This window comes from Grus americana, chromosome 15 (assembly GCF_028858705.1).
Source record: "Grus americana isolate bGruAme1 chromosome 15, bGruAme1.mat, whole genome shotgun sequence".
NCBI classification, from domain to species: Eukaryota; Metazoa; Chordata; class Aves; order Gruiformes; family Gruidae; genus Grus; species Grus americana.
Window position 1 is genome coordinate 16,200,320 of NC_072866.1, and position 22,603 is coordinate 16,222,922.

The window sequence follows — 22,603 nt, forward strand, 5'->3', positions numbered from 1 at the left end:
CTGAGTATGAATGACTGCATTTCTGGTTCACTGCCTTTGGAGAATGGATAATCCACCGTACATTAATATATAACTCTAGTCTATGGCACCAGTGACTTTGGAAACAGCAACAGTGGGCTTTATTTTCAGATCCTGGAGTTAAACGCAGTGTGAGAGTTGGTATGATAAAGATACAAGGATTTTCATAAGCCTAATGCCAACAAATATCACCTGTAATATCTGATGGACGCTTCCGTGGAGAAAACACATGGAGTTCAGACATGAACCATCAGCTCTGAGGAGGACAATGAAAATGCAGACTACAGAGTCATTGCTATGAAACAGGGTGACAAAGAGATGAGACAAAATCCACACTCTGGAAGGCAGCGACATGATGCAGGAACTTCATCTCTGCGATTATGAGACGTGTGGTTTAGGTGAAACTGCTACAGTCGCAGTAGGGTCTGCTAGTATTGCTGCTGCAGGCTGCAAGCCCTGCAAGGGGGAAATATTCTTAAACTAAGATCTAGATAAATATAGGCTATACACAAGCATGTACATAGACTCCATAGACTGTACATAAAGAGCGGTATTTAAAAAACGTGCAGATGTGGCACACGGCTTAGTGGTGGACTCAGCAGTGTTGTGCTTACAGCTGGACGCGACGATCTTAACGGTCCTAATCATTCTATGAATCTATATAGTGGCAATAAAGGGTGTAATTAAGAATCGGAGTCAGGAGACAGTCAGAGTGCTAAGAATCGGAGTCAGGAGACAGTCAGAGTGCTAGAAACAAGCAGCACAGTCAGGAGCCGTGGAAGTAGTGGACTATGGAGAGGCAGAACCACACGTGGTATCTCTGCAGGCATCAACGGATGGCCAGTCTTCCGGGAAGACCGCTGAACTGCCGTGTGTTAGGGCTATCTGAAAGCTTTCAGGTCATTTTTGCAAACTGAACATAAGCTCTGAAATTACTCAGAAGTAAACTGTTCAATTTGGCACGAGTGTCTTTGCACAGGTGCCACCTCTCTCTCCCTGTCTTCTGCGTCTTGTTGTGGACTCGGAGCCAGCTCCCCGACCTACTGCTGTAGAGTTCGGTTAGGAGATGATCCTCCCCAGCTTGGTAAATCACAGAAGGCATTCTGAAAAAAGCAGATACTCAAAGCTAAAGTAATTATAAACTACCTGTCTCTCATTTTAACATTTTTTTTTTTAAAAAGGCGTACAGCAGACTGCCTGAAGTGACACGGTTAACTGATGTTAAGGTGATCTGAAAAGAGAATTGCCCCATTTTTCTGATCTGGCTGCTATGCTACTGGTTCTGCTTCTCCTCTTACCATTTTTCAATCAAGATTGGGAGCAAGGATAACTATGTCTTAAGGTGCCCGGCAGCCCATATACTCAGTCACTGACATTAAAATGGACAGGGCAATGATAACCACATGAAATTCCCAGTGAAATCTGGAGAAAAACAGCGCTCAGTTCTTTGATTTACACTTCAGGAGCACATACAGTGAGATTCAGAGCAAGAATGGTTAGGTTGGGATTTGAGGAACTGTATGCCTTTGTAACAGGGCACAATATCTTCCACCTACTCTCCCCACGTTGCACGCGACTTCTCCTGTTCCTCCCTTTCCTTTGGCTGGTCAGTGGCTTTCGAGCTGTGTGACAGGTACGCACACACAGTGCCATTCCGAACACGTGGTGTTTCTAGCGTGCAAACACGAGAGAGCATTAATCCTGTCTTCAACCCAGCGTGGAGAGACTGAAAGCAATGAGTAAGTTTGCTCACAGGTTTGCAGGGCAGCCAGATTTGGCCCTTTTCCCGGGGTAAACCAAAGTAAATTCCTGGGAGCACTCAGGGCTTTACAGCAACAGCTCTAGTGACATCCCTCTGGCTGGCTGCACCGTGTAAATGTATCTGGAGACACACAACACAGCTGCTACTGTTTGGAAATGTCACTGACTGTTATTCAGTGCAATACTGATGGGCACTGCACACACGGATGGGTCAGCCTAATTTGTCCTCAAAGTCCTAGAACAAATAAATAAGTATGACAACCCCCAAACAGTGAGCGAACTATAGCAGCCTTCCACCAGCACACATGGGGAAAAAAAAACCAAAACCCATTGTAGTGGCAATGAAATTGGGACAAATTTCTCATTTTCTCACCAAACTGTAACTACCTGCTCCCAGAAAGGAGGATTCAGAGCAACTGTCGATGTGAATGTAGTAGGGAACCGCGCAAGGCAGATGATGTGGTTCCTCTCTGGCGTGTCTGCTGCTTACTTCAAGTACACCACTTCGGACAGGAGACAGCCTAAAGATTTTCTCTGGGGAAGGAATCTCCAAAGGACCAATTAATAAAAAAAAAACCCCAAACCACCTCCTTTCAGTCACTTTTGTAATTTCCTTAAAAATATAATGCTTTCCGCACGCAAACACTCCAGAGAGTAAGGTTTATTTTTCATTGGAGTGCTAATTCTGCTCCTAAAGAAGTACATTTTCACCTCTCCCCTGGTTTCAGTAGTGCAAGCTCAGATCCATTTAGATTGATGCAATCTACACGGACGCAGCATTTTTGTGCGTTGGTTTTCTCTTTGCTTTTGACCTCAGGCAATTACGTGCCTTGTGGCTGGCAAGCAAAGCACCATCCATTTCAGAGCTTAAGGGTATGAAAGAGGTGAGATCCACCTGCAGAACCCTCCTGGGACTTGTGTGTGTTTGCCAGTTAAGAACTCAATTAGCTGTCCTGAAAGGTCATCAACAGCTTTACTACACAGCACGTTTGCTGTTTTCCCAGGCTCTTGGTGCAACAGGAGATGTGCTCGTGCGTGCTGCATAGCGGGTTTACAGCAGAAACAGGAAATCTGGAGAGAAATAATCCTGAGGTTTGGGTTTTTTTTGTTTTTTTTGGTGTTTTTTTTTTTTCCTCACTGGTGTTTTTGCGCTCCTGGTAAATACAGCCTTGGTCACAGAGTTCTACTACTACTTGTGTCTGTACACAGGCTGTGCTGTAGCAGCACTGTGTGATGTGCAAGTGCTACAGAGGAGTATAAAGAAATGGGAGATGTGACCTAACAGGGATGATCTAAACCTCTGCCGTGCCCATACCCACGTAACTGTGCTTGTTATGGAAACATCTCACGGTCTGAACTGACTACTCGGGCCAGGAAATCCTTGATTATATCTAATCCTGGAACTACATGTGACCCAGCACTGGCTAAAGCTGGAAGTCTGCTCATCGACAATTATTAAAAAACATTATCGTAAAATGATATTACACACAGTTGCATACTTTGTAGCTTTCAGTGATAACAATGCAGGTAGAAAAATAAAGCCAAAAGCTAAAGGCAAGTCTGATTCCCCCTCTTTTATCATGATTTTCAAAACAGTTTCTCCCATATATGTTTAAAACTATAGGGAATATATTGCTTTAGCAACACTCCAAAGCACCAGAACAAAAATTGGTATCTCCTGCTCTTATTTAGAAGGTTGTCCGGCACCTCTTAAGACTGACAGGGAGCAAAGAGGATGCCGGAGGGCAGGAAAGCAGCCCAGGATGAGCACGTTCTGATCAGGAGCTCGGCAGCAAAGCCGAGCTCTTCCCCACTCTTTGTTCCTTAGTTTCTTCCTTCGGATTTTCCCAGAGATCGTCTTTGGTGGTTGTTGAACAAACTCCAATTCATCTGTAAAGAGAAATAACAACAATACTTAGCGCTTTGACACAGCTTGTGTCCCTTTTCTGTGGCGAGGCTACGATTTTAAAAGCTACAGACTCTTTTGGGGATGAAGCAGGCAGGCAGCGCGTCGGTCCCAGCGCCCAACAAAAAGAACGAGTTACGCTTCAGAGAAACAGAGCTCGTCAGGTGGGCGACTCAGTAATTCCCAAATCAGTGGTGCCGGACAATCACACGCCACTGAATTTGAGCACGACTTGAGCTTCAAAGGGAGCAGCTGAGGGGCTCTGCTTGGTTGTGTGAAACCCTGGCCGATGAGGCAGAGCTGGGTCTCCTGCCCACCCACCCAACAGAAAGGTTTTGTTTCTTCTTTTCTTTTGCCGGTCAAGTTGAGGTTTTGTAACATAAAGTCTGTGACGGCAGCAGAGGAAACCTCTCGAACGAGACCTTCCCTGCTGTAATGAGCAATGTCCACCACTGGAACCGGGCTCAGGAAAATCTGGCTAGATCTGTTGAAAGCCCAACATAGACCAGTCCCAAACCCCAAGAATCTGTTCCAGGATTATATTTTTAAGAATGCTTTAAAAACCATTACTTCCTAAGGTCATAATTAGATTATGTTAAAAAACTTATTACCTATGTGGAATAAATGGATTACATGAACAATCTGATTACTTCACTTCCGACGAAGTGAATTACTGCCAAAAAGTGCTTACTCACATTTGAAATCTGAATGTGCTTAAAAAGAATCGGATTCTGAAATTGTGACCAGATTACATTTTTCAACACGTTTTTATGATTGCACTTAAAAATCTAATGCTATTTCTAGAGATTCCACTCCAAAAATGAGATTACATTTAAAATATCCAACATGTTTTCCCTCTGTTCTGACTGAATCAAGGAGAGCAGAATTAATCTCCCAGAACAAAGCTGTCACTCGGGAAAAGGGAAGGGAAATCGAAACCCCCGTGTCGCTGTTGTCGGAACCCCGTGCAGAAACCGAGGGCAGCCGAAAACAGGCAGCGAAGTCTTTTTCGAAGACTTGTGGAGGGAGCTGGCGCATCGTTGCTTAGCCAGGTGGGGCTTTCCCTGCTCCTCCTGACAGACTATTCCTGTTTACCTCTGAACGCGGATGCCCCAGGGCCCTTTTCAACCATTCCAGGTATTCTGCTGGGGGGTTCCTGCCTCACCTGGAAAGGCTTCTTCTAATGTTTGCCTCTGCACAGCCCACTGCCGCCAGTAACGAGCTGTGAAAATCATGCTGAGGTTCCCCCAAACGTGCCGTACCCCTTGAGCCTGGTACTCCGCGCCCCGTGCAAACTGCGGTAGCTCTGCTGAGGAACTCGGAGGTCGTCGATTGCTGCCAGCCCAGGCTATCGCCCACGCTCTCGTACTCAAACCCTCTGCTGTTGTAACATCCAAGCGTGGTCTTTCTTTGTTCACTTAGTCATTCGAAATGTCTAGAAATACATTTAATAATTTATAACTGTATTTAATTGGTAAAATCGGATTCTTTTGTTTAAAATAATTAGGATAAATTTATGCTCATAGACACAATTTGATTAGGTGAAGGAACATTTCATTTCCCTGTGCATAATCAGAGTGAAATCTAATACAGGTTCACCTGTAGTTTCAATGTAAGAGGACAACATCAGATCCTATCAGGATAGGCCTGTGATGTTCAGCTAAGCAGCATTTACTTATCTAACTAGCGTGGGGTCAGATTTTCAATGTTACATTTCAAAACCTGAAAAAGAGGTTCCAGGAGGAAAAAAAAAAAAAAAGCAGCAAAATTCTACTATTCCAAAATATAGCCTGATTGAATTTCTAATCTGATTATTAGGTTTGATCAGAGGAGTTTTAATTTTAGGGTGCCTTGCCAGGAACTACTTGTTTATTCAGAACTCAGCGATACTTGCCTTTCTTGGGTATTTGTAAGGTGCTTTTGTCACGTGCTCTTGCAGCTGAAGAATTAATTTTTCAGGATCATGAGATGTAAATTCAGGAGACAGAACAATAAAAGCTTTTACCACCTAAAGGAGAGAGCTACAGTAAGGCAACACTCAGCAATCACTAACGATGAATAATGTTCAATAGAAAAACTAAGATGAATAACGCAATTTTCTACAATCAAATTTCTTTCAAGCCAGTGGAAATACAAGTTTCTGAGCCAGATGCTGGACAACTTCATTTTTTATTGCTTATTGAGCTCCACAAACAGGCCTTAAAACTACTTACAGTGAGCATAGCAGCGTTCCCAGCAGACAGGAATTCTTCACGGGTGTCTGGGCAGCCACGTCATGTCCTCAGTGTTCAAGAAGAGCGGTGACTTTGCTCAATGGCCTTCCTAAGAAGAATAGCTAGGGGACATTTCTTCACGGTATAGGATCTCATTGGGATTCAGAGAAGCCATTGCCAGAGTTTCAAATTGGCCTAGGTGCCCCTAATTTTTCTGAAATCAAAGGGAAGTTAGATGCCTCTTTGTCTCCTCCAATGTATTTGAAAACACCGGTCTACATCTTTCCAATGTTAATGCAAGCCAAGATTTCCCCCAGAGGCATAGCTGTTTCTCAATATACACATACATTAGATGTTTTAGGTAGCTTCTAACATCGGTGTCCTTACCTCTCCTCTGCTGGGGTCTGTTTCGGCTCCTGCTGGACGTGCTCTCAGGGCACTCCCTCTCTACTTCAAGCAGCCCAACATGATACCTAGAGAGGAAATAAGAATGTGGTATTAAGGAGCAGAGCTGGGCAAATAATTCTGAAATCTTTGGTTCAGTGGTAAACCAAACCTGGTGCTTCTGAGATCGGTTATGATGCCTTCTGAGCTGTGTGACAAATCCTGGTTTTCATAAGCTAGGCAAACATGTTTGGAGGGAGGCACTTCAAAAGTCACCAGAGAACTGACAATGTTCCCCAAAATGTGTTTGACACCTTACCACATATCTAGCAAAAAGACAGAAAGGCCTTGCTAGTTTGATCTGGAGGGCAAGGTTGCCTTCTCCTGGAGGCAGAACGTTACCGCTGTCATCTATTACCTAAAATGAAAGCGAAGCTCGCTCGTCAGGAGTTAGGTGATGCGCTGCTGAGCAGAGGACAGTCCTGCCGTGACCTTCTCTTATTTCAGACTGAAATAACTGGAGTGCTTTACACTCATCAAAGTACCTGACCATCGTAAGGTGGAACCGCTTTTCCTAATGCACCAGGCTTAACTTGCACCTCCTCAGGAGTTGCACGTACACTGCCCTGTAAAAGAAAACTGAGTTTATGTGGTTTGTTATTCTATACAAATGGGTAATTTTGCAGCTGACTCACTAAATCATCTACTTTCTACTATTCTAGTAGAGATAAAAGATGTTCATTTAAAACCACGTTTTCTCACTGTGATTTTAAAGTTCACTACTCATTTATCTAATGGTGTAAATCAGCGCAGCTGAGAGAAATCCATACAACAGCATTGACCTACGTCAGTGAAAGATCCTACTCAGTGGGAAAAATCTTGTTTTCATTCAAGGCTGTGTTCCAGATTAAATCAACTGGGCTTGAAATGCTTCTGATTTAGATTTGCTTTACAGTAATCTGGCTCCATTTACTTCTCAGAAATGTCCTCTGATTCATACCGGCACGAGCGAAGCAGCAGAGCAGTGTTCTCGGCTACGCTGTCGTTAGTGTCACCATTCTACTGATAGTTCTTGTAGGGGGATGAGCACATCCACAAACTTGGACTTATGGGACTTGGAGGTTCTCCTCTTCTGCACTACTGAAGTGGCACCATGGAACAGTCTGGGCTGAGTTAAAAATTTTCTCCAGGGAACTTCTACCTTAGACATTTGTAATGATATTTCCACACGATACACACTGCACGTGAGTGACTGCAAACATACGGATTTGGTCTGGCCGAATCGTCGTTTTGCTGATCATAAGCATGGTAAGGGAAAAAAAAGACTGTGGAAGTATTTAATCTGATTAAGGGAAGCGCAAAAAGTCCTCTCTGCTTCCTTCAAATTTCTTTTCTTTCATTTACTAAGAAAATAATGCTTTCTATCCAGAATTAGCCAGTGTGACCATAATAATATTAGATAATGAGGTTTAAAGAATCTAGCTGCGAACGCCTGGCCCCTTACCCAGCAAATAACCTTACCTCTGCCCCTGACTGCCTGGGAAGTACCACAGGAAAACAAATACCGATCTTCTTTTATGAACGCATCATAAAAGGCTGAGATGATAAACATTTTTTTTGGAAATGTATCCATATGCTGTCTCACCCACTGGATTTTTAGGAATCAGAGGAATCCATCAGGAAACAAGCGGCCGCTGGACGCTGTTGCTCTGCCACGGCTGATGGAAGCTGAGACACTGCTGGTGAGTTCTGCTCTGCATCTTAAGTCTGATACCGGACTGTGATGGCCAAACTTGGCAAATTACCCCTTCGCTAATCAATCTTTTCAATAATGACTCCTTCCCACACAGATATGCTTACATCCATTTCATTTATAAATTGTGTTCTTTTTTATTCTTACAGGGGGACTATTAAGGCCCAGATCAAATATTAGCATAGTAATTAGTTTTGTATCAACAATCTGAAAAGCCTTATAAATAACTAAACCCAAACTCACCTAATGGCTGCTGTTTTTCACTACAGCTTTATTCCAACTTTCTGTGTTGTGGGAAAGGAGGTGAAGTTGTAGATCACTTATAAAATGTTCCTGCTCAATGGACTGGCTAAAATAACACACACAAAGTCACAAAAATCACCATCCAGCAAATCTGCAAGACCAAGTTCCAAACACATTCTGGAAATGTGCTAAGGATTTCTAGACATATTAACTTTCTTACTAAGGCAAGCAGAGCAATTTTATGTACCAAAATACACACACACGATACACACACAGAGTATATATGTGTACGTGCAATGTTAAGCATGTACTATGAATTTCTATGACTTATTGGTTTCTCATGATGTATGATAGCAACGCATATGAAAGGATTATTTCTCACATACTGACTATAATCTCAATTCACATTTCGTTTACCTCAGAGGGATTGTTAAAGCAAAAGATGGGGTCTTATGCTCTTACCTATTTCCACACAGTCTTTACTATTTCAAAAAAGTCTTTAGCATGAATACATGTTACTTGTGCAACATAGTAGTCTTGTACTATGTATAATAACATGCCTCACAGTTTAAAACCATGCCAAATACTCCCAGCCTTGCTCTGCCACTATCCTAAACCAGAAAAAAAATTATATGACCACGAAGGGGAAATCACTGAAGAGGAAACATGTTCCCTGTCCCAGCTGAAACTGAAGATTTCTCTCTGCATTGTAAAACTTCAAAAGAAAGAGACAAGTCCTCTAAAAGAACTGTAATCAGTTATTTTACTTGTTTGCTGTCCTTAGAACAGCTGCGATGCCCATTCTAAACACACATAGCAGACCAAAAGAAAAGGCTAATTATCTTCTGAAGCATGAGGCTGAAGACCAGTCAGTCTCAAGATGACAACAGCTTCCTTGGAATGATCCATTTCTGTTTCCTTGGTATCCTGATACAACAAGAGAGACCAGCATTGTCTTTGCAAACGTTAGGCAAAATGTCCCGAGGCACCAGCAGCGTTAACACCTGGGTGAGGTTGGTTTTGTTCATGCAGAAAACTGGGTGCTAGAGCACAAGAAAACCCAGTTTCTAAGGTCAGCTAAGCTAAGGATCATCATAGGTGATGGTTCTAGTGTTGAAGCCTGGAGGAAATTATTCTAATGAGCCATTTGGCGAGTCAAGAGTCATGACCCCACTGAAATCAGTGGTAAAACTCTTGTCTTCAGTGCGGCAGTTTCATTCAGACCTTTTTCTTTTTAAGGCTCTGAATTTTCCCAACTCTGAATTTAGTTGCTTGATTTTATCTCCTTAAGTTTCATGAAGGAAAAAAAAAAAAAAAATCAACCTCCTAATCCTCGGACATTACTGGAGTTTAACTGCCCAAACAGCTAACTGCAGAGACAAGGGGAGTTTCCAGAGGCTCTCAATTCCAGTTTGTATGCTTGTTCATCATTCAACTTTTTGCTGTCTTTTTTGTTGTTTTGCCCACTTTTTGTTGTATTTAAACACTTGTTTGTTTGAAACCAAGCAGGAAGATCTAGAAGGTGTAGAGTCCCTGGAAGGCCCAAGAGTACATGGCTTTTAAAGGAAACTGAACTGGGTACAGAAAAGAGAAAACTACTGATTAGTTTTGGAAGCATGTAATCTAATGGACCCAGAAACCTTAGGAGTGAAATAGTGAAAAGCATAATGAAAAATCTGTGAAATATTATGGAGCATTACAACAAAGGAAGCTACTGTCAAAAAAGAATGAAGTCAACATTGTATTTATTGACAATTGCTTTCATTTCAGCAGTTGCTAGTACAGGAATTGTTTCACTGACATAAGCGAAGTGTTTACTCTCAAGAAACAAAATATTCTACTTTCTCAAAATTAGAATTCTCTAAATCTCACTTTATAGCTGCAGTAGACACAGAACTCCAGGCAGTGAGACACAGCCATAAAAGACCTTTTTTCTTGCGTAAAGATGCTACTCTTCTCCAGCAATTTCTTCTTATTTAATGAAGAGGGCTCCAAGGATGTTTTTGTCAAATAATGAAAATTCAGGCCAGAAAATGAAATCTTCTTTGAGCACACAAAATGAAAAAAACCCAAGGATGAAGAGCTAAGAACCGATACAGCCTGAAAGCTTGGCCCACTATTGCATGTGCAACTGTACGAAGTAAGGGTACGTACACTACAGTACGTGCTTCCTCATAAAGCTGAGAGCTAAATGTTAAACAGAGACGTGATCGTCCCATCCAAACCAGATCAAGGGAGTTTTTTCACTGGTTTCACCTCTAAGTGGCTGCAGAAATAGACTGGTCCTGTAGCCAGCATCTACTATGGCAAGATCCATGGTCTGTTCTGTAAATTGGGTCACCTGCCCAACAGCAAACCTCACCTTAAAGACCACCAGAAGTGGTACAGGAGTTTTGTCTATTGTGTGCGCGAAGATCAGGACAGAGGGCGAGCAACGAAGCTGTTTCTGTATGAGAGACTATTTGTGGATAAAGCACAGGAGAAGCTGGCACTGCTTGTCACCAATGCATGTATTAAACCAGAAGGGTTTATGAGGGTCATAAAGAGGAGTCTTTGCATCTTCAGTAAATGAGAGGGCGCTGCGTTCGGTTTAAACATGCTGCATTTAAGGACAGAGCACTTGAACCACTCAAATCCACACCCGCCTTTTCTGCAGCTTGGAGCTAGACAATCGATATCAGCAACATCTCTTCACTGATCTTGGATGCTATCTAAAAGAGATGGGTCACCACCCAAATTCTGGTGAACCTGTGGACATTCAGAACTAGAATGGAGTTGTATGGTTTGTTCCATTTCCCAGCAGTGCTTCAGGAACTGAAACCACGGTACTGACATTAGAAGCCTTGCAAGCAGGCGCAAACATCACATCTTGGTGTTATCTATAGTTTTTGATGCTCAGGCATTTAATAGAAATAGATCAGAAGGAGAGCAGTTATATCAGAGACATTTATATAGTGTTAATGGAATGAAAGAAGTTCTGTTAAGTTCCAGACAATGCTACATCCGTCCCCACTCTTTGTTTCTTAATTCGTTCCTCTTGATCTTCCCAGTGACTGTCTTTGGCAGCTCTTGGACAAACTCCACCTAAATAAAAAAAAGACAGAAAACAATGTAGCGTGTTCTACAGAGTTGGTTTTCCAAGCCTGGCTCTCAACATATGTGGAAAACTAAGAGGACTCCCATCAGGAAGCGCTGCTTGCCTAAAGGATCAAGTCCATGCCAAATCAAGGCAGCACATTGTGCCACTTGTGAAACAACTTCTTTGGCTGCCCGGATGGCCAAAGGTCTGGGTAGGTACCTCCCAGCTAACCAAACTGAGTACTGTGACACGAGCACTGCAACAGAAGGGTGAATAACTAAATGGTGTCAGGTGATGAATGACAAAAAGAAGAAAAAAGAGATGTTATTGGCACAAAGTCTTTAACGGTCCTCAGTTCTTATGAGTTCTGCACAACTGAACTGAGGCATCGCTAGTAGCTCTTGTCCTGTAGTGCTGGGATTACTGAGAAACATCAAGTGTATCCTCCTGGGCTTTCCTCTTATTTATTAACAGTGAGGACCAGTAGATAAAAAATTATTCAGATTCAGTCAGGTACTACCTAAAGTCACCGGAGAGTGCTTGGTTGAAGATTAAACACAAAATGGAGAATCACGATTGTGAGCCTGACTTAGAATATGCAGATCTAACTAGGATATCATATGAAGCCTAGAAATTTTTGAGAGGTTTAAACAAACACTTTACTCAAATGCATGAAAAACAATGTAAATTAACAATATTTAGGAAAGATTTTCTGGAGCCAATGCTCTGGCTGAATCTTTACCACTGTCCCTTTCAGGTGAATCATGAAAATCCAAATAGTAATTCTCCTGAGATTTATGGAAGGGTGCCCTGGTTTAAAGTTTCTCCTCAGAAACATTTACCTTTCTAGGGTATTTGTATGGAGCAGTAGTTTTCTTGACGTGCTCCTGCAAGTCACAGGTTAAGCTCTCCAAGTCACTGGATGAAAAGGTTGGGGACAGGACAACAAATGCTTTCACAACCTGTAAGGTAAGATCAACAAAAGTGATCTGACACCATCCACTTCTCAGAGCTGCTATGCAGGTTTCCAGTGAGCAGTATAGTACAACTTTGGCTACACCAAGACAGCCAGAAAAGACAATTTCAGTGTATAGACAAGTGCTTAACAACAAGGGGAAAGTAAACATCACTGTAACATTCTCCGCAGAGAAGACCTTATTGGGATGAAAAGAAATTAAGAGGAGCAAAGGCATGTAAATGGGAAAGGATTCTGCCTGTCACCCCAAGTAGGATTATTGATGATGACATGACTGCCTTAGAGCTGTACACTATTCAGCTTTATATAGTTATATATTTAAACAAACATATTGCTTCCTCCACCACTGTTAAGCATCATTACCTCTCCTCTGATGGGATCGGGGCTGCTGACAACAGCTGTTTCTGCTACCGCTGGGTGCTCTATCAGGGCACTCTCTACTTCAAATGGCCCGATGCGATATCTAGGTAAGGAAAGAAAAACGTAGGATTTGGTTTTATGAGCTGAAAAACCAGTACCAAATGTTTTTTAATTGTCATATTGAAGGAAAAAGCAAAACAAACTCAAACAAACCAACAACCAACTATAGAAGCTTTAGGCAGAATGGGAAAGTTGGCAGTGTTGGAAGGCAGGAGCATTTCATGGTCGTCATGTGGGCCGTGGATACCTCTCCATCTCTCCCCTTTCCTTGTGGCTCCTAAGCTGGAGCTTCATCCCACCCTGATAGCTGTGGTCTGCAGTACCAGCTGTGATGGTGTCACATCATGCAGTATCAAATTGCTTCATTTCAACACGTTAAAAATAAAATGTTTCAGTGCTCTGAGTCCAATAGAGATGTCCTTCAATTTTAGTCAAAAACCAAACTAGATTAAAATCCCTCCTCTGCCAATGGAAGTCTTCACTCTTTGTTGAAACAGATGAGATGCTGCAGGGGAAACGGATAGAGAGATGCCACTGACATCACCAAGATGATACTGCAGGTCTATGAAAAGCTAATAATCAAAGCAAGTATTCCCAAGTCAAGAGGTCAATATATTCATCACAGGACTATCACGTCAGAAGCTCACCAGGAACACAACAGGTAAGATTACACAACAGCGGATTTAGAAATGAAGCATGCAGACTGACCCTGAAGAAATGATGATGTCATCCTCTCTGCCAATAAACTGAAAATATCCATCTTCATCCATAATCCCTCTGTCTCCAGTGACGTAAAAATCCCCACGTTCACTTTCTGCGGTTTTCTTAGGGTTATCCTCAAAGCGGTTTACAAACAGCAGTTTAGATTTTGAGCATGCGTTAGCTATACATTATGCTATAATGCACATAATGTGAAATGCACTGGAACTTAATTTTTCAGTCACGGATTTTTCAAGAATTGTACTGACATTGCTACAAAATACAATAAAATAAGTTTAAAAACCAAAAACATTGATTCTCTAAAAAAACCCACTTTAGCTCAATCTCGAGCAAATTCTTCTCTTCCCTTTTCAAACATCCACCAATCCAAACAAACAAATCATTCAGGTAATAAACAATAAACTGGTAAAAACATTCAGCCTTTTGAACCACTATGCAAATGGAGAGATTTTGGGGAGATTGGTGGTGGTGAGGAATAAATAGAGTCCTTACTATATATTCAGAGAATAAACCAAGTGGTCTTATAGGTTTGCTTCTGACAGCAATTTCCCCCTGTTGTCCAGGAGGCAGAATATTAGTGTTTTTGTCTATGATCTAAAATGAAAAACAACACATATTTCAGTCCAATGGGGAAAAAACCCCCAAACCCAACCAAACAAAAAACCCCTATGAAAGTTTAAAGAGCAGCCAACAAACCTGAACATCATAAAGGGGAGCTGCCTTCCCCATTAATCCAGGTTTAATCTTCATTCCTTTAAAAACAGAGCAGATTATTCCCTGTAGAAATCAAAATCAAAACAAAGTTTTGCAATATAAAACTGCTACGTTCACATTCAATTCATTAAATTTATTTTCTAGAATAATTCCAAAGTAAGGAATTAAGATTCATAGGACCCTGTATGTCAGTGGTATGTATGGTACAGACAACCAAAATCCAGAAACTCCCTGAAAGAATCCTGTTCTATTATCTGTGAAGAACTCATGTCCTCTGCTAACCAGTCGTCTTCCTTAGATTCCAACTCTGCCTTCTTGCCTGTCACTGTCTCTTGGAATTTGCTGAAGGACACTTATGGAAATATTAAAGCACGTCTCCTCCCAACAACCCATGTTTCTGGCAGGTTCTCTGAGGAGAGCCACGAGAGGGTGTTCTTCCAGAGGTTATCAGGGGAGGAGATTACTGAAACATTCACAGAAACATTCGTGTTCTTTGAAAACAAACATTAAAACATCATAAAGCAAAAAGAAATGACAAAGTTTTAATAGAATATTGCCCCCCGAGACGTACCGTTTCAGTCTGGCCATACACTTCATGGATGTCCAGCCCAGTCTTGCTTTTCCACTGCTCCATGACTTCTGGGTTGAGTGGCTCCCCTCCACTCAGGCAGCGCTTCAGGTTCATGAATTTGTAGCTTCACAGGGAGTTAAAAACAAGAGAGGCAGTACTTAAATCTATTGAGCAAGACAAGGAGCACGCAACTATAAATAAAAAATACTGGAGAGCTGTTTGCTGGGAGAGTTAGTCCCATGAAGTGGGGAAACGAGAGGATTCCTGATCCTTCGGCTCCTGCTACAGCAAGGCTATCAGTCTGCGCTCAACACACACAGGAAAAATAAAGTAAAATTCTTGCTGAAGTCAGCTGGGATTTAAGGAGATGCCTATAGGTGACCATGGAGCCGTTTGCTGAGCCAGGTTCTGGTTGCTGACCCCCTCCGTCAGCCTGAGAGGAGGTGCGAGAGGGGAGGAACGGTGGCAGGCAGGGAGAACTGGAGCAGGGGACGATGGACAACTGCCACAACAAGCAATCCCTCACACTTAGGTTGTCACTGGCTTTCTAGGATGACAGTCCTTCCCAAAGCATGGATAATTTATGTGGTAATTGAAAATTATGATAAAGAATTTAACAGGTGCTCAGTTTCATACTCTCAGGGATTTGCTCACAAGTTCAGTAGTGAAAGTCTCAGATTTCTGAGGGAAAACATCAAATTTCTCTATGTTTGATCATAAAACTCAACAAAATTCACAAATTTTGTATGACAACCTTTTCATGGAGGGTATTTTAAACTAAATTGCTACCCTATTTTGGGTCAAGCAGCTCGATCTGGAAGATCACTAATGTTTAGTTAGTAACATCAGTAAACAATTTCTTGACGTACTTGGAGAGATCATTTTGCACCAGCATGCGGAACAATGTTGGAGCGCCAACCAGCGTGTCAATGGGGAATCTGCAGAGAGTCTAGCGAGTTAAACAACAAGAGGGACATATGAAGCTCAGACAAAAAACGTACAGAAAAGAGGTGATATAGGGGGCAAACGTAGCTCTCCTGTCTATGTAAAAGCACCATACGCTCTCTGTTGGGTAAGAAACCCTCCTATGTGTAATATGCAGAGATTCACAGAATATTTGATCAGACAAAATCCTGTGCTAACATGTCGACATGACACCCAGACCGCAGAGCTTGGAGCGTGGCCAGAATAAGCCTGTCTCTGTCTACGTTACATGGAGGTTTTCACTTCCATCTTGGCCAGGGGGCAGAGAAATGCTTTGCTTTCAGTCTGCTTTAATACCAGCTGATATCACTTCCACAGTCACTAGAACAAAAGGCAAGCAACTAGTGCTGCTTTTGGACGACTTTCATTCACGTCCTCACCGGCTATGAGCAAAACGTATGAATGAACCGCAGGTTTGGCCCCTTCTGTGTACATTAAAAATGCAAACAGGGGCTTTACGCAACGGATGCAGCATCTCAAACACAACTATGGACACAACCCTCATGAAATCTATGGATGCTGTTCAGAATTAATTTTTTCGCACTCTTTCTGCAGATTAACACATTTCCATTAGTTTTTCCTTACGTTTAGGATGGCTGCTGATGCAGCCTGTGGGAGCTTATGTATAAAGATGCATGATCCAAAAACCCAGGGATCAAAAACAGATGCCAGCGAAGCTAGTATCCATCCTGTGTCTGCTGTACTCCATATCACATCTGATGGAGTCAAATCCAACCAGTACCTGATAGAGCAGAAAAAAAATGAACAGAAAGATAATGAACAATTTATGCTTAAAAAACCCAAACAGCCCAAACCACAAACAAAAAACCCCCAAAAACCCCCAACCCAAACCAATAAGCCCCAGATTTCTAACAAGATACATGGTCACTGGGAACTCTGAATAAGTTTATTTTATGAGCTAGCTGTAGGATAAAAGGGCACCTAACTATATGTTTGCATAAATATATATACACACAGAGAGATGTATATCATACATATATGATGTCAGTCTTAACATAGGATAGAGTAAGGGAAAGAAAGGAGTCTGAATTTCAATAAGGTGACTTTTCCCTAGGTAGGAAGATAGGGCTGAAGCAGCAGCATTCATGGATGCTGTGTTGGACACCAGGTATTTCAGTTGTAAGGCTGCTGAGGGGCCTGGGAGATCTGTGCAACCAACACAAACTCTGCCTCTGCTCATCCACGCACGTCACAAAGCATTCTGCAGCCCAAACAGCGTGGTATCTCTTGGTTCTGTGCACTAAAGTATTCCCAGCCGATGGCTGCCCTTTGAACCACTCTAAAGAAAGGGTAAGAGAAATTCATTGAAAAATGGAAACACGGGGGTGATCCTACTCCCCTAGAAATCTGCTGGAGTTTCTAGTCTGATTTCAGAGGCAGAAGGGCTAGGGCTGTACATTGGTATTTCTTATTCAGTAATTTTTCATCAGTTCTGCCATGCAGCTTCAATTATCCCATGTTCAACCAGGCTCAAACCTTCCATACCTTTCACTTAAAAGTGGTCTGAAACCAAGACTACCCTGGGAATGTTCAGTCATCTTTGGAGAACCCGTGGTTCCACTGGTAAAGAAGATACTCAGTGAGTCCTGAATCCTTGTTTTGATGCAGGAATGGTCAGCAGATTGGTTTCTTTAAAACAGAGAACGCAATCGTGACTTCAATGGCTACTTTACACGGCCTTCAGAATGTAATTAAGTATTGAATATTGCAGAACTCCTACCCTGAATAAACTTTACAGAAGCTTTTAACCAAATTAGACTAAAATAATGGGGAGTTATACTTTCCTCAAAGAACAGGACAGAAACTTCCCAGAACAAGACCACTGTTAGCAAACAGCTCTGATGTGGCTCAGCAATCAAGCAGCCATGATTAACACCTTAATGCTGGCATTTGATGAGTTTCTGGAGTCAATGAATACTTGTAAACGAGCACTTGTGGAGAACAGGTCTGCCTTCTGCATCATGACTGCTGTGTCACTAACTCATACTCACTTGCACAGGTCAGTGAAGTTCAGCCATCCCTCCCGACTGCCTTTGGACACAATTAACTTGGTTTTCAGAAACTCACACTCAGATGCCACCGAGTCCACAGCAGGAGCCAGTGTGTCATCAGTAATGATGCACGTGGCCTTTGAAGCCTGGAGTCGATATAATATGTCTTTGGCTGATAATTGGGATATTCCTGGAATTAAGACAATTCCTAGAAAAGCAATAAATTTAGTTTGGGAGGGCATTTTTTACATCTGATTCTTTTCTAAGAACTTAAAGTATTAACTATTCCCAAACTGAGATGAATTTGCCCCGGCATTCCCAAGCCAAACAGTTATGGTGGGTTAATGCAGCTGCTCGTGCTCTCCTGCAAGGAGTGAAACGTGGACCTGCCTGATGTCTTCCATGGCTCTTCCCTGCCTTCCGTCATCTCCACACCCACCGCACAGGCCACCTGTCCTATGGGACCTGGTGTGAACCCTTCAGGACTGCCTGAGGAACTGGTAGCAAGGCCACTCACTAGATTATGACGTTACTTTTCCTTTAGAAACTATATAAATTCTTGATCCTCCCCACTGATTTGCATTAACCGGTTTCACCGGTCTCAGAGATGCTGACTGACCTGCTCGCATGCAAGCCACGTGCACCAGCCACCACTCTGGGACTCGTGGAAGGATCACAACAATTCTGTCCCCCTTTTGCAGTCCGCATACTTTAGTCAGCACATTTGCCACCTTCCGAGAGAGGAAGCCCAGCTCCTCAAAGCTCCACTTCACTTCTTCTCCTTTTCCATTTATCCACCAAAAGGCAGGGTTTGATGGTCTCTTTCCAGCCTACAAAACACAGGGATTCAAACCAAAAACATTCTCTTCTGGAAGACCGTGAAACTATAATGCACACATAGCTGCAAATTATGGAAGATCTGAGTGTTTCACGACCTGCCTATAAGCTATTAATTTTCCCTTGTCCGTAATGAATCAAGATTTGCTATGGATCAAACTCAGATATTCCCAACAAATTCCCCTTTTCTGAACCTGAAATGTTTACCAGCCCAATTGGCTCCAGACTCAAGTCCTAGTCTGGGTCCTATTTGAGTTTAAGCCTGATGCTGAGCATTAATGCTCCTACAAAATAGCAGATAATGTGAAATACTTCAGGTAATACTCCTGATATTCTGGATGGAGTTGTGGAATACTGTTAAACAGAAGCAGCACAGGCAGAGGACAAAAATAAAACAACAGGGTATCCCAGGACTCTTTCTATCTGATTGCTCAGGAAGAGGGGAGTGAAGTGGCCTCTAACGACAGGGCATTTGGACGAATGCAGAATCCACTTTGGAGCAAGGCAATTAAACATTTGTGGGAGAATTTTCCCTAGCATGCAATGTTATTGTTAAGTTACCTGTATTTTTATGATGTGAATCTCTAATATCATAGTATGCAGAAGAAATAAGCCCAGCCATTCCAAGGTTAAATTGAAGTCAAATTGAAGTAAACTTACTTACCAATCATTTTTCTACCTACACAGGGAGAGCACCAAGGGTCAGAGCCACTTTTAAAATAAAGCAAGAAAGAATGAGATTTTGTATAATTCCTAATCCAAATTTGTTTTGGCAACTCTTTTTTTTTTTTTTGATAAAGAGAACCCCCCACCTTATTTCAAATGAATTAAAGTGTCTCATCCGAACAACAAAAGATCATCTACCTTTTCAATCTCAGACCATTTGTCCAGTACATCACTTGCAAAGTTAAAGTACTTTGGTATTTCCTGTTCACCCCGCCTGACGGACTCGTACTGTGAATATACATCAGAGGCAAGCAGCCTGGGGTGTCCATGGAAAGTCCTATTAGGAGGCTTCAGGGTCCACAAGGATTTTAGAGTCCGTAAGTTAAACAACAACTTCATGGCAGAAAATGATGTACGAAGACGCTATAGACTATATAAGAAAATTAGCAGAATTGTTGCTATGAATCCTGAAAAAAAAAAGAAGAAAAAAAAAGAAAATAATCTTGAGATTATCCAAAGACAATTCAGTTATGAATTGATGAGTTGTCAGTTGAAGTCACTTAGGCTAGACACAGCCAAACTGATGTTTTTAACAGTTCAATTAAATGTGAAGTTCCCCATTCTGCTTTCTTATATTTTTTTACCACCAGCTTTTTAAGGATTAACGTATACTGTACTGATCTGGTGTCTTGTCTGTAGCTCAGCTGAACCTTATAGATTCTTGATGTGTTCTTTGGGGCTGCTAACGGCCCACAACTCTCCTCAGTCAAACGCAAGATCAGATGTTACTGTTTGCATTATAAGAAGGTTACTGGAAGCTGATTCTCTATTCCTTTTCCTTGACACGGAGCTGAAGGATGTTCCCAGACTACTTCCATCAAGATTCTCCCTGCTTTAGCTGGAACAGTCACTGACCGATTTATCCATTCACCACAGAAATCCCAAGAACCGTCACTTCAGTAATCCCTTCCACAGGTCCCCAAATTTGATTTAGACACTTCTACATTTGCTCGCCGTGAATGCCCTCTTCCATCTGTACTCACCATAATGATCCTAAAAGCTCTCAAGTCCAATTACTTTCTTCCTTTCCATTGCTATTCTTCTTTTTTTCATTCTCTCTTTTTATATTATTATTATTATTACTATTATTATTATTTTCAGCAGCCTAGAAGATTGCTTCAGACCTATGCTCAACATTAAAAATTTTAACGCTATTTAGAGACTTCTTGTAAGTGCACATGAAGATTATCAAACATGGAAACAAAACTGGCTCGTGCCTGGAAGAGCCCGCAGTCAGAGCGGGACGTCGTGGAGTCCCGGAGGCCGGTGATGATTCCGAAACCTGGGTCCATCTATTGATTTTCCTTTTTCAGCCACTAAACACAGGTTACTAAACTCAATATAAGGTTAAGCGAGTGACTGTTGAAATACAGGTTAATTTTCTTTTTTGTTCTTACAAAGGATGAACATATCCACAAAATAGGAACAAAATTGTAGGTAAGCTCTTGATGAAATTATTTTCCATGTGGAATTTCTGTGGCCTGAGTGAAGCTGCAAAGTTTTGCCCTTTGTCCCAGGCTTTAAAGTTCATTTTGTATTCGTTTACCTCTTGTCCTGTGGCTTCAACCGTAACCGCTTATCCCTACATCTCTGATGCACAGACATCAGTTTTGGTCAAATTTTATTCCCCAAGAAAAAGTAACTTATTTAACAGTGGAATTATTTCCTTATTCCTCAGCAGGAGCTGTTAACAGTAATATTTAATCTGCCTATCAGCCAAATGAACTCAAATACCTTGAACTTGTGCGATTTAATCTTTTCAGTGATATCAGATGCAGACTCCCCCCCTAGAACAGATACTTTGTCAAAACCAACAGTAATTCACGGTGTTCTCCACGCTACATGGAGATTGTGGTAGAGAAATACTGACCGGCTGTAAATAATCCTACAGGATATCATTTCAGAAAGAATCAGAGGACATGGATATAAAATTAAGTGTTACTATGTCCTTAAGTACCATCCACTTCAGAATCAGGATTATAGAGCAGAAACTTATTTAGATGGTACTTAAATTTTAAATCAAAACTCTACTAACAGGACCTGGTGGGAAAAAAAAAATCTAAAAAGGTTTCACTGGTGAAAATAGTTTTTTAAATATTCCCTAAATAAGTCCATAGAAAATGGATGTTAATTAAGGAGGTTTATGTCATATTCTGGGATATACATTCATATTTATTGTTTTTTCTTACTTAAGGAAACAACTGCCAGTAGAAATATCAAGCTTTTTGTTAAATGTAACCTTTCTTTGAGGTTGTGTCCTCCACTGTTAATGCTAAAAACCCAATGGATCCACTTTCAGTCCTTTAACAGAAAAGCCTCATTGTTTTGATCCTTCTTTTTAACAGCATAGTAAGATATTTCTCATTTCTTACTCTGCTCTAATGCTATGATTTAGCTATAATCTACAGATGTAAGACCATTGCAGTGACAAAATCTACACAATAGCCTGTAAAGAAAAGAGAGAAAGAACATTTGGAAACAGTATGCAAGATTGGAAAGGGTATGCGAGACTGGCAAGATGAAAAACATTTTAAATCCGGGATTCCCTAGTGGTCTCCAAAATGCCTGCAAAGTTTTGCTGTGAGACCCTTCGACAGGTTTTAGCACTTTTTCACCAGCAAACTTAGAGGTGAAAATGCAGAAAGAAAATCGAGGAGAAGACCCAGCAATGGCAAAGTCCTCTGAACCGCTGCAAGAATCAGAAATTATTTTTCCTGCTTTAGTACCATCTGCTGCTTCTCAGCGCTCAGCGACGCTAGGAATTCAGACCGACGACGGTTTCCTGACCTGTTTGCTGCGGGCAATACGGACTGAGGGCCGGCTGGGGTCGATCCTCTCCGTTGGGTTCATTCGGATTCAGACCATGTGCTTCCCAACCGAGGCGCTGTAACGATCAGCCTTTACCTGGAGACCTCAAACCTGGACGCTCTGTCAAAAAGGATTTGGAGTGAAACCCTTTCTACTTTACCATGTGCTTCTTTTGAAGTACGGAGAACAGGACAGAGCACAAAACCGACCAGGCAGCACAATTCTGTGCAGTAACCTTTTTCTTGTAATCATTTACACCATTGTTAATGATGCGTAATTTGTACCTTCACCTAAAGCACTTTGTATCTTCTCTTTTCCCCCACTTTAACCATTTCAGTAGATCACAAATTCATCAAGACGAAGAGAAGTAGTTAAAGAATATGTCTTTCTCCTTCCGCTCAGAAAGCATTTGGGAATGTGACAGTGACAGTTTTTGAAGAGAGAGTATCACTTCACTGCTGATACCCACTGCAGGACA

At 41.8% G+C, this 22,603-nt stretch overlaps 1 protein-coding gene across 2 annotated transcripts; it reads right to left on the minus strand.

Annotated features, from left to right (window-relative positions):
• Positions 1–10,006: 10,006 nt before the first annotated feature.
• LOC129213200 (acyl-coenzyme A synthetase ACSM4, mitochondrial-like) lies at positions 10,007–22,543 on the minus strand. Of its 2 annotated transcripts, none has more exons than XM_054842826.1 (14): positions 22,105–22,543; positions 19,456–19,724; positions 18,374–18,584; positions 17,755–17,962; positions 17,249–17,392; positions 16,328–16,484; positions 15,628–15,707; positions 14,759–14,882; positions 14,170–14,250; positions 13,966–14,067; positions 13,462–13,589; positions 12,697–12,796; positions 12,200–12,319; positions 10,007–11,362 (listed from the first exon to the last, which is right to left on the minus strand). In XM_054842826.1, exons 2-14 carry the CDS (start codon positions 19,654–19,656, stop codon positions 11,276–11,278), a joined length of 1,743 nt encoding a protein of 580 aa, XP_054698801.1. In that variant the 5' UTR covers positions 19,657–19,724; positions 22,105–22,543; the 3' UTR covers positions 10,007–11,275. The 2 variants fall into 2 exon arrangements, with proteins under 2 accessions (XP_054698801.1, XP_054698803.1); XM_054842828.1 differs by having other exon boundaries at positions 20,301–22,543.
• Positions 22,544–22,603: the final 60 nt, after the last annotated feature.